Source organism: Gouania willdenowi, chromosome 21 (assembly GCF_900634775.1).
Source record: "Gouania willdenowi chromosome 21, fGouWil2.1, whole genome shotgun sequence".
Taxonomy (NCBI): domain Eukaryota; kingdom Metazoa; phylum Chordata; class Actinopteri; order Blenniiformes; family Gobiesocidae; genus Gouania; species Gouania willdenowi.
Genome location: NC_041064.1, coordinates 16,021,231 through 16,034,192, shown reverse-complemented (window position 1 = coordinate 16,034,192; position 12,962 = coordinate 16,021,231). Strand labels below are relative to the sequence as shown.

Sequence of the window (12,962 nt, the reverse complement as noted above, 5' to 3'; positions counted from 1 at the left end):
AGAAAGCAGAAAAAACTGAAATCATTGTGTAAATGAAATTAAACTTTATATGCAGTGGCTCAGGTACTTGATGCAGTCATTTTTAACATTAAACTGTTTAAAAAGCTAAAAATTCTGACTATCTTTTTAATTTTCCTCAAATTAATACTTAACATTTCCCTTAATTAAATAGAAATTGTTCATAAAATCAAGTAAATTTAAAGTGAAGATTCTGTTGGGACTGATGTATATCACTTATTGGTTGGCTATTGTCGGTTTCTTAAATATTTTGTATTCTATGTATACGTAGAAGTGTAAACTAGGGCACAATAATGTTGAAATTACTTGTTTTTTTCCCCATAAAATCCAGAGCCCACTTGAGATCAAACTGCTCCGTATTTGGCCCCTGAACTAAAATGAGTTAAATACCTCTGATTTAGCAGTTCTAAACTATTACCACACCAAATAAACAAATTAAGGCAATGATTTTGTGCTTTAATTTTAAAGGGATATTATGCAGCATAGATCACAGATGGTGTTAAGTTGGTATCTAAACTCACACAGGCCATGTGTAAACACACTCCATAGACAACATGTATATACCAAAACAATATCTTTTATTTGTAGTCCATCACCACAGCCCTGGCAGGCTATTCTGCACCAAAGCCAATGGAGAAACACATGACAAGCTTATACAATAGAGAAAAGAGAGGAAGTCAACTGGATGGTAAGCAGTATGTGTTTACATGTTTTTTGTGTCTCACTCTGGACACACTCGCCTCACTGGATTTACTAGATCTACCCAACTCTAGTTTCTATATCACCTGGCATACCTGCTGGGGGGAGGGGGGGCTCTCAGCCACTCCTGTCCCATTACTGCTGACCGTTGGGAAAATTATTGCTGTGGGAATGATTATTACCCAGAGTCAACAAGAGAGTCAAAACAAAACAGGAAACACAACAGGAACAAGAACACACATAGTACATCTGGGTATTAGCAATATTTTCCACGCTAGCAAAAGCCGAGTCCTGAAAGTTTTGGAGCACAAAGTCAAAAATCACCCACAACAAAGTTGAAATGGACTGAAGATCATCAGGGTGCTGCAAAGCTGCCAGGATCCCCACAAAACCAAGTGTCACTCTCAAAAGGTAAAAATAGTAAAAGAAGACACTTTCTGCAGATGGTCCATGTTTGTGCTTTTTTTAATAATACTATTATCTTAATGAGGTCATAGTTTGGTTTGTTATACACTGAAGTTACAAAGGAAATTAAAATAGACTAAAATTTGAATAGCCCACCAATGGTAAACAGTACAGTATTTTTAGGGGGCATTCCTCCAATGACATTTGGGTAAGAGGAGTTGAGAGGTCACTGATAGAATGCGTATACATACAAAGACATACATCCATACCACACACACACCATCAGTCGCACACTCACACTCATGTATATACTGTACAAAAACAGTCAAAACAATGGAGCAAGGGACAAGGTGAATATCCACTTAAGTTTTCACAAATGACAAATTCCTCCTTTCTGTTGTTCCATACCACCTTGGTGTCTTTTTTTTGTCGTTTTTAAATTTGAAAAAAGTAGACATACTGTAGCAAATCCACACTGACTTTTTAGTTGATTCCTCTTTGATGTCAAACTCTTCTTTGTAGTCATAATCAAAAAACCACAAACAGTTCTGCAAAAACCAATGCACAACAATCCCATACATTCTGAAGTTCAATAGTCATCAAGATTTATGTTCTTGTGGCAAAAAGCGCTCCCAAGTCTGGCCTGTGTGAGTCTCAACTGGATCAGTTCCCAGGACTTTACCAGGTGACTGGTTCGCTCTCAGTTCATTTCCAGGGTTTTTCCTCCTGCTCTTGTTTTACCTTCTTGGCATGAGTCCATCAACAAGTGAATGATCCTAAATCCATTCTTATGTATTGTCCGAGAAACATTCTAAATACAAGAGTTTGATTGGATTAGAACATTCCAGGGCCTGGACTGAACCCCATGTCCATGTCGCGCGGCCTCATCTGACCCCCCATCATCATTGTCTGCTGCGAGGGGCCGCCCATGCCCTGCAGAGACATCATCATGTTAGGTGAGCCCCCGGGACCAGGGTGGGCCATTTGTCTGCCCTGCATCATTCCTCCAGGGCCGCCAGGAGACATCATCCGGTGTTGGGGTCCCATCATGCCTTGGCCCATGAACCCTGGTGGTCGCATGGGATTGTGGCCTGGATTTCCCATTGGCATGTCTTGAGGACCCATTCCCCCACCGGGCCCCCCCGGCATTCCCCCCATCCCCTGCATTGGCATCCCCATCCTTGGTGGACCATCCATCATGCCCTGCATGGGGAAGCCAGAGGGATGCGATGGTTTCACCCCAGGATTGTCTCCCCCACCTCTGGGGAAGTAAGAAAGAGTCTGGCTCGGCTTTTCTGACGGGATAATCCTGGACAGATCAAACTCAGGGATTCCAGAAGCTCCTGGTCGCATCACCTCATGAAGGTCTGCATCACTAAATCCACCTTGCATGTTGTTGAACTCAGGTCCACCAGGCGTGTTGGGCTTACACATTCCACCATCACCCCCTCCCCCGTGAGGCATGTTCCCCATGCGTCCTACCATTGGTCCTCCCTCTCCCTGGAAGCCCATGGGGTGTCCGGGAAACCCTTGAGGACCAGGACCGTTGTGCGGGGAGAAGGGACCTTGCTGGGAGGGGGACTGAGTGAGGGGGTAGCCCTGGCTTCGGTGAGGGTAACCCATGCGTCCCTGGGCCATCATTTGAGGGTTTCCCATACCTGGATCCTGGGGGTTTGGTGGTATGATCATGCCATGAGGCATCATGCCTGGGCCCATGTTGGCAGCATTGGGGGAGGGCATCTGTGGGGGTAAACCATGGGAGAGGGGTTGGGATCCCATTGGGTTCATACCCAGAGGGCTGAGGGCAGGCATGGGTCCGGGGTTCCCAGGTCCCATCATACGGTGGTTGCCTTGGTGATTCATAACCATTCCTGCCGATCAATTCAAATCACATTTTTAACACTTTATGGACACATTGCAGCAAAAAAATTAAAGATAAAATAAAGTAGCACATTGTGATTAAAGAAAAAAAACTGTGTTCCGTTGGTTTTTTGGTTATTATGTTTGAAAAACAAATCAAAATAACAAAAAAAAGTGTGGTTATTTTGTTTTACTGACTTAAAACCTAAACAGAAACACAAAAAATGTAAAAACCAGACAAGCAGCATTTTTCTGTTTCAGGTGATCAACTTCTGTGCGTGTTGACCGCTGCCGTTAGTGGCTCGCGGAATTATAACTTGCAAAATTAATATTTTTAATGCCCTCAAAAAAGCGGTGTAATTGTTTTTTTAAAAGTGTTAAATCGTAGAAGTTCTAACATCTATTTTTCTTCCCACCAGCCTCACAGTCGATAGTCAGTCACCAGTTTATTTGGATACTATTTGGACCGTAACACCATAAAACAAAACAAACATGAGCTAAACTATCCACAGGCTGCATGAAAACATTAGCAGGACCAGAAAACTGCTGAAATAAATCCTAAACAGTCCTATTGTGTGTGAAGACCTGGTCCAGGACCTGGGGAGGGAAACCAAGTGCTGTGGACTTCAGTTCTTGCTCTAATTTCCCCAAAAATATCCAAATATCCATGGTTCCCACACTTTTTTCACAATGATTTCATAAAACTTTTTGAAAATATTTCACCAAATTTGGATGATCTATTCACGACCATTAGAGCGCAATAATTTGCATTCCTTTTTAGTGTACTACTGTAACAGAGGTCTGCGAGTGGGCCACCGTTAGTAGTAAAAACGTGGTACAGGGAATGCAAGTTGTGTCCATCACTTATCTATCAAATGATTTTGAATGTAGCCTCCCCGACGGCTCCGCCTTTACCCCTCTCCCCCCTCCCCTCTGTGCTCCTTCTCACTCACATGCATGCATGCGCACAGCTGCTGCAGAACCAAAAACTTAAAAAGTGAATCTTGAGAAAATCGCCTACCCTAGCTTTGAGGTAAAATAGGCTATATTTCTAAAACAGTTAAATTACTCCATGACTTTTCAAGATTGGAAAATCAGTTTTTCACTTTTCCAGGAAATTCATGACCGTGGAAACCCTGAAATATCACACAAACAGAAGATTATTTTATTTAAAAACAGAAAAATGCTGAATCATAACATAACCGCTAGAGCAGACATGGGCTCATCTGTGAGAGATTCATCACCTTTACAATAAGTGTTGAGTCGGCCACTGGGAGTGAGGCCCAAGGCCAAGGCAGGCTGACTTGAAAATACTGTATCATGTTTTTCTGCAGTCTGTGCCTTCTCCTCGCCCTTCTCTCTCTGCTTTGTTTCAGGTGTTGTGAAGCTGATGATGGCAGTCCCTGATCTGTAGTTCACGGCTCAACTAGTCTGGGACACTGATGTTCTATTTTTCTATCCTGTTCTGTTGGTCGTTCTGGCCACTAACCCCAACCAGTAGAGGCAGTGGCTGCTACCTCTGAACCTGGTTCTGCTGGAGATTTCTTCCTGTTAAAAGGGAGTTTTTTCTCCCCAAAATCGCTAAATGCTTCTTCATGTGGATCTTGTTGGGTTTTTTCTTTTTTTATCAATAATTTTATATTTTGATAAGCGCATTGAGATGACTGTTGTAATTTGAGCCATACAAATAAAGTTTAATTGAATTGAATTGCTTATCTGGTTTTTGATATTTCGGTATTTCTGTTTTGGTTTCAAGTCAATAAAAACAGTGTGGTCACTTTGTTTTACTATTTTGATTTGGTTTTAAAACAAAATAACCAAAGAATGAACCATAGATGGATTAAAAAGCACCAACTAGGTTTTATCTCACCATTATTGTTCACCGATGGCAGGTTTGGGGATCGAGCTGGTGGCGAGTCATCATCAGAACTGGCGACAGTCTTAATGGCATCGTGGTAAAGTGGAGTAGAACTGGGCATCGCAAACTTGGACATGCGTGACATCATGATGGAGAGGGGGTTCTGGGATAGTGTTGGTTCAGGAGGTAAGGTGTACGGACTGCCGGACGGCACGTTGCCCGACATGGGCATTGGACCAGATTGAGCCCCCGATGAAGGAGGGGCTGATTGGGGGCCATTACCACCTAGAACATGACAGTCAACAGTTAATAATCGTTAATACATTCAAGCAATATCAGTATCCCTTTGATCTATGTAGGGATTAGGAAGCATATCACCACAAGAGGGAGCCAACGGCCTATAACTACATCAACCCCACCCCAACACAGATGTGATAACATGCACCTGGTAAGACACCCAAAATCTTATTTTTAGTTTGCACTTGACCAACACTGCTTTTCAATTACGTTTTCAACTGAGCCTAGTGCAAAATACAACAACCTAAACTCAGATTTGTTTTGTTTTTTCATATTTAGCGTATTTCCAACCGAACAAAAAGTAAATTGTAATTAAACTGTAACAGAAGACATCTTAGGAGAATATTTTTTGGAAACAGAGAATTCCTAGTTTTATTTGATTTATCTCAAAATGCATTAAAACAAAATAAAAATTATTAAAACAATAACAATGTCCTCTGAAAACAAAGTAAAAATGACTGTTGAATCATTTTTACTATGGGAAATGAAAAAGGTAGGCTTACACAATCAGGATCACGATATGTGGGTTAAAATAAACCGATCACTAATCTGATCACAAGAGGGAGCAATAGCTTGAGTTTTAGTCTGAGTGTCTCGGACACTTAGAAAAAGTCCCACACCACAGACATGTTTGTTTGAATCCAACAGCTAATGATTCAAGATTGTCCATCATGTTACATAGTAACAAGGTTTAAAAAACGTATTTGGAATAAATTAGACAGATAAAACAATGCAATGGGAGCATCAGCCAAAAGTTTCAACACAACAACGAAATCATTGATTGGATCGGCATATTAAGACATTGGAGCCAATCACACAAATTGCAAAGTATTGGCTGATCCGATATAGCCGTTTAGATCGATGGAAAGCCTAGAAAAATGTTCTAATAAAAAATAAAAAAAACTATAAATGCTCTTAAATTCTAATTCTTTCAGAAAAACCTGATTTCATTGGATTCGTAGCTGGCACATTCCATAAAGAATAACAAGAGCATAGTTTTAACAACAATGGCCTATTTAAATTAAAACCTATTATGCTGCATTTAAACAAACAACATTTAGTGGGATAAAATACTGTTGATTTCACCATCTTTATATTTAGTCGTTAGAGAGGTTAAAACAGTTGTGTGTACCTGGCTCCATGTTGCCCATCATGTTTGGTGAGGTGATGCTGAGAGGAGGCTTCCCTCCCTGAGGCGGTACCCCAGGACTCTGCATGGGAGGCTTTGGTGAGGAAGCCCAGCCCGGAGATGGGTTAGGAAGAGAGGGAGACCTCATGTGAACAGGAGAGGCACCAGCTGATCCCATCATGGAGTGGGGAGACTTCATGGGTGCAGACGTTGGTGGAGCAGGTGGGGCAGAGGGACCTGAAGGGCCAGTAAGCATGCCAGCCAGCTGGGATGGTGTCTGAGGAGACTTGAGGTTGCCGGAGGGGGAGCCCATCATCGGGGACTGGACTTGCCTCAATGGGGGAGACTTTAGTGGGTTAACACTGGGAGAGTTGCCCCCTCCTGCTTGAACATTCAAATCTGCTGGTTTTCGACCCCTCTGACCTTGTGCAGGACCACCAGCTGAGGGAAGGTGGTTCATACGACCGTTTCCTCCTGTGGGAGTAGATCTGTGCTCTGGACCAAATGCAGGATCTCCATGTGGACCTCTCATTCCTCCCGGTCCACCTGGGAATGGTCTCCCAGGCCCCATGGGAAAGTCTACTCCCTGTGCCTGGTCGGGGAACGGAGGGCCCTGCATGGGTCGGCCTTGTGGTCCCAAGTTCTCCATTGGAGTTCCTCCTCCTCCCCTCATTCTCATGATCTCGTCTGGGCTCATATTCATGGGAGCATCTCGTAATTTGGAAGGATGCATATGAGGTCCTGGTCCAGGCCCTGGACCCATGCCAAACTCAGGTCCCATTTCTCTGCTTCCCATTGCCTGAAGCCTGGAAGACGGACTCATGGGACCATCACCGGGCATTCTGGGAAACATGCCCATGCCATTACCAGGTTCCATTCCACCTCTTTGGTGCCCCATCATCCTTTGCATGTCCATCATCATCCCAGGAGGGAACCCCTTCTCTCCCCCCATTCCTTGGTGGAACATTGCTTCTTGGACGGCCTGAGGGTTTGGGAAACGCTCACCTCGAGCTCCAGGACCAGGAAACATCCCCCCAGGACCTCCAGGAAAACCTCGCGCTTCTCCCATCCGAGGCGGCATGTCATCGGGCCAGCCCATTCCAGGCCTTGGGGGACCGTCCATTTCAGGATTCATCATACCAGAGAATCCTGGCATCCTCTGCATATGAGGGTTCATGCCCCTGGGGCCAGGGCCCATGGCCATGCGCTCCTGGTAGTGTTCTGGTGGTCCACCAGGTCCCCCCCACATCTCTCCTGGGCCCATTTGGTAAGGAGGCGGCGGCCCTCGGATCATGCCACGTGGACCATGTGGGTGCATCATCATATCTGGAGGAAGTGGTCGATGTTGCATTTCTTGCTTTTTTCTCTTCTCTTCATAAAACTCTTGCTGGAGCTTCAACCAGGCAACCTGCTCTGGCGTCATCTGATCTCCATCTCCACAGCCACCTGGCCCTCCCATGTGTGGACCCATTTCATCTTGTGGAAATGGGGGCATGTCCCGGGGTCCATGGGGGGGACCAAACGGAGGGCCTTGTGGACGGGGACCGCCTGACCCACCTGGTGGTCCAAGACTCTGGGATTGTGCCATCATTGCCTGCAGGGGACCTTGCTCTGGCCTCCGGGGTGGACCATCCACCCCATCGTGTGGTCCGCCATGAGGCTGAGGTGGGGGCGCGTCCCGGTCATCAGGGAAGAGCATACGCTGAATATCTCGCAGGGTTTGCAGGGAACGCTGCCGATGCTCCAGCTGCTCCTGGGACAGTCCTTCTGTGTTAGCTTCCATGTTTAACAGCTCCTGTGCTAACTGCTGCTGCTGTTGCTGGGGGGTCAGACCAACCCCACCCGGTCCTCCACCCTGCCCTCCTTCAACTGATGTCGGAGGGTTGAGGCCTGCCTCACTTTGGGTGACAGGGGTCTGGTCAACTGAAGCTGCAGTGTTACTAGGGCTACTGCCGGGGATATTTTTGGACTCCATGACTGAGGATGACCCTTCTTGTTGAAGAACACCGGACTGGTTCCCTTGATTTGAGGGCTGTGTTTGGGCTGGCTCTGCCATGCCAGGTAAGGACAGCTTCAATCCAGGCTGGTGGCTCTGATCTTGGGCGTGGGACGGAGGTTGCTGTGAAGGCTTTGTGTCATTTCGCTGGACGTTTGCATTGTTCTTTAGCAGATAGAAGCACAAAAAGAACATTTGTTAAAAACTAAATCAATAGTATTGGGCACATATTACTATTATGTATCGAAATGTTGTTTGTACCAATAATAAATGAGCTTTGTCCTTGCTGTTGGAGATATTTTTCATGTGGAAGCTGATGATATTTTCTGTGTGGCCTGTTAGAACTGCATCAGCTGCCCTAAGGACAAGACAACACAAAAATCATTATCAGTCACAATGTGTGAGTTTGAGCAACATCTAACAGGCCAAATAATGCTGATATTAGCAATATATTCTACACACAAACTGCAGGTTTCAGATTCATGCTGCAAAAGACAATGTCCTCCTTTTACATACTTGTTGGCCATCTCTGTGGTGAAGACATAAACAAGTTTAGAGCCTGTTTTCTGGCCACTAGGAGGTTCTGCTGTTGATCCTTGGGCTCCCAGCATGTTGTGAGATGGTGTGGAGGAGCGGCTGAGTCCAGCATTGGAGGTAGAATGTGTGACAGAGTCCTGTGGTTTCACATCACTGGAGTTACAATCTGCAGGAAAGGTTAAAAAGAAAAGACAACAACAACAGGATTATGAAGCTTCAAGGCTTTTGGGGAAGAGTCGATTGTCCCCAAGGGAATGACATTAAAGTCGAGTACATCAGCTGAAACTATCACACAAACTAGGTTGCACCCGTTAACACACTTACTGAAGAATCCTTTGTCATCTTCGTCACTCTCTCCCCCAGAGCACCAATCGGCTCCGCTGTACGGCTGCCTCCTCTCTGCCACACACATCCTCTTCACCCTGCTGCTATCTGCACAAATACAACAACACAACAATCTGTGAATTACATCTTTGCAGATTAAGCATGACGTGTGCATATTGCTGCACTGGTAGTGAGATCCCTACCTTTTTCCTCACTGGTGGGTGTGCCGCTCTCTGGCTGATCAAACGATTCCACTGAGGTGCTGCGCTCCCTTTTTACTTTCACCTTGGAGCTGGAGCCAGACGTCAGGCCTTGGCCGTTTTTCAGCCCCATTCCTCCTGAAACGTTTTGAGCCCCTTTGGCACCAATAGTCTTGGAATCACAGGGGGAAGGCTGTGATTGGCTACCTGTGCTCCCTGTTTTGCCCTGATTGGGCATTTTAGAGTCCACCTGGGCAGCAGTGGAAGGGGACATAACAGGAGGTGATCGTACCATGGCCTCCGTCTTAGGTTTAGGGCTAAAAAAGGGGGGGGAAAGAAGAAGAAAAGACCAAAAAGTTAGCCTATATGAAAAAAAAATTTAGTTTGATAAACTGCAAAATAATCTCAACAGTAAACCGGTACTGCTAAGATTGTCAGTTGTCTTGTGGATGACCTTTTTTCTACATCAGACATGGGCACCTGCCGGCCCGGGAGGCCTCAGTCTAATTTTTTGCGCCCTCCCCAAAGCAAATCCTCTAAAATTGCATTTCAAGAAGTTGGAAGGAATATAAAGCCCAACATAATACACAAAATAACTTCCAAAACATACAAATCAACTGCAAAATGCACAAAGTACACAAAAAATAAAAAAAAAACAAACAAAATGACTCAAAACAAAAAATAACAACAAAAACAGACACAGCAACCACTGACACAAACAAAAAGACAATATACACAAAAACATCAACAAATTACAAAATAACTCCAAAGAGACACAAAATTACACAAAATGACAGGAAAATATAGGAAACAACAACAAACATTCAGAAGGTGACCCCAAAAATGCACAAATCCACATTTAAAATGCAGAAAATGACAGAAAAATACATAAAAATTACAAGAACACCAAAAAATAAAACAACACTGTATTATTGGTCATTATTCTAAATGCTGACATTAATGTTTAAAATGTGGCCCTTGGATCAGGTACAATCACATTTTTGTGGCCCATGCTGTGATAGAGTTGCCTGTGATCCCTCTTCTACACATAAAAAGCAGACTGAAAATAGGGCATATCTAATAAAATGTCCTTAGGCAGAGAATGAGTTTATCTAGTTTACAGGCAGAATTAGGCAAGAAGCTGTTAATTGGCTATTTATTTACAATCACTGATATCTAACTGCACATGTTTGTTAGCCAACATGAAAAACTTAATTAAAAAAACAAAAACTCCAGTTCTGTGTCATATTTGCAACTGCCAAACACAATGTTATTTTTCACATCCAACAGTTGGCATATGTCCTCAAACACAGGAACAATGACAACATTAGGATTTCTACACACGCAGATGGATCACAAACTACAGCAAAACTAACCGTCGTTACAAAAGTGGCTCAGTGTAGGCGCGCCAGATACAACCGACGGGTAGAAAACTCTTTCACAATACCCTAATCTCTTTCTGTCTCTGTAATGCACGCACGTACAGACGCAAACAGAGCTGAGCAACTGCCAGCATGTTCAAATCACACTGTGTACATGCACAGCAAACAGAAAAAAGGGCCCACAAAGAGCCACAGTTTGGGCTGTAGTTCATAAGACTAGAGAAATGTACGTAAGTAAGGGGGCATTTACAACATAATGTAACCCTGTAGTAATTCCAATGTCACGGTGAGCATGTAGGAGGAGCACAATCACCCTTTAAAATACGTTTCACAACAACAACTCCATGCTCAGATTTCAGTCAACTGGTTTACATTGCTGTGTAAGATCCAGGTGGAGGAGGTAAAGCAGCCCCTGCAGAGCATGTTAGATCCCCAGCACACCTGCCTCCAAAGAAAGGCTCATCAAGCTCCGCAGCCTGGAAAGCTCCCGTTCGCTTAACTCAGGTGTGTTGAAGCAGGACAATAACGGTTTGTTGGGAATTTGCATATTTTTCCTAAAAAAATTCATAGCGGGTTTAACAGGTCACTGCATCACTTTGAGCTGATACACACCTTTGAACATGTTGCAAACTGTCTGTCACATGATGCTTCGCTGCTTTTTATCACATAACGGAAAGCGCTGTTTGCCATATTTGCCACCAAAACAAAAGCCTCGAACATGTCAGGTTGTGCTTATGCAAATTAAATTAAATATTGAGCATTAATAAATGGCTGGGCTGATTATTTCAGACTTTATCTGTTCTTGTTGCCTAACTGCTTTTATTTGCCCTGTTATGTTAATACATGTACAGCAAAACATATTTATCTTTTTAATAAAGGGGTTATATCTTTCCCTAAGGAAAGCATACTAAACACTGGTGGTTTATACAATTACACAACAGCTATTAGGACAATATATCAAGTGCAGTTAAAAATGAAGGGTTGTGTGCAGTTAAGAAGCTTCACTGATCCTCAAATTTAAAAATAGATTGATTGCATTAAAAACAACAGTCTAAATGTTTAACTTAAATCACATAATTATTAGTTTTTTTAAGAGTAAAATGTAATTTTTGTTTTGGAAAAAAGTATATTTGGTATATACATGACACACATTAGGTAAGGGTTGGCCCTTTAATTTGAAGTGACCGCGAGGTGTTTTTGTTGCCCAGGTGTGTCGTATCACATTAGTTATTCAAGCTATAAATAACCTGTGCCAGGGGGGTCAGGCCCAGTCCACGAAAGCCCCTATCTACCATGTTTTGGTGTTTTCCTGCTACAACACTCTTAGAAGTAATAATCGTGTCATCATCATGCAGCTCTACAGGTAACAAGGTAACCTTTTACTATTAGGTGAGCTGGACCGGGGTATAGCAGCGAAAACAGGCAGAATAGGACTTGGTATTTCTTTATATACACATCAACAAGATGTATTCTTATTTCTAACTTTGGTTTCCCCGTTGCAGACAGGGCAGATGGTTAAAAAGGTTCATTAAGATGAAGACTAGAGAGGTGTAGAATAGAGAATAAGCTATATTTTCACAAACATTGTCCATACCCAGTACAACCATCTAAATTAGTCATCAACAAAACAAAGATGTACTGAGCAGACATTGACTGGATTGACCACGGAAAATATCATCAGTTAAAGACAAAAATCAAGAACTGTTAATTGTTTTTTTTTTTTGTTTTTTTAAATCATCAGTTCGTCCTCCAGATGTCAGGAATAAAACACTTCAAAACCCAGCCTACGAAGACGATTTCACACAACAATAGGCGTAGAGGTATCGCCGCAACATGAAAACCACTCATTAGCAATAGCAAGGCCAGACGGGATTCATCTAGCACAACAACCACGCCACTCAAAATGCTCTGTATCAAAGTTTAATGGATGATGAGACAAAGATTAGCCTTCAGCTATGTGATGAAAAGGCTTAAGATTTGCAGAATAACAGTATCTATCCACTCATCATGATCCTAAACACACACAAAGATCCGTAATAGAGATTGGAAGGACGATCATGACTTTAGCTTTAATAACTTCTACAGGGACAGGTTAATTGATCTTTACTGGTGATGTAAGCTACAATGGCAGCTACAAACTTCATGGCACTATTTGAAAGCAGGGCTGTCCGAAATCAGTCCTAGAGAGAAAGATTGGGGGATCTTCCATCATGCAGCAACCTCAAAAACGCCACGATAATGACCAATAAGTTCATCT

At 43.4% G+C, this 12,962-nt stretch overlaps 1 protein-coding gene across 1 annotated transcript in view; it reads right to left on the bottom strand.

Moving 5' to 3' along the window:
- Nucleotides 1-1,168: 1,168 nt before the first annotated feature.
- bcl9 (BCL9 transcription coactivator) overlaps nt 1,169-12,962 on the bottom strand; it is a 31,181-nt gene continuing 19,387 nt past the window's right edge. The window contains exons 3-9 of the mRNA XM_028435441.1: nt 9,327-9,640; nt 9,124-9,231; nt 8,779-8,965; nt 8,524-8,620; nt 6,270-8,427; nt 4,853-5,125; nt 1,169-2,993 (exon numbers count right to left, since the gene is read on the bottom strand). Of these exons, the coding sequence (XP_028291242.1) occupies nt 1,957-2,993; nt 4,853-5,125; nt 6,270-8,427; nt 8,524-8,620; nt 8,779-8,965; nt 9,124-9,231; nt 9,327-9,640 (4,174 nt within the window). The 3' untranslated portion in view covers nt 1,169-1,956. The remainder of the gene's footprint in view (nt 2,994-4,852; nt 5,126-6,269; nt 8,428-8,523; nt 8,621-8,778; nt 8,966-9,123; nt 9,232-9,326; nt 9,641-12,962) is intronic.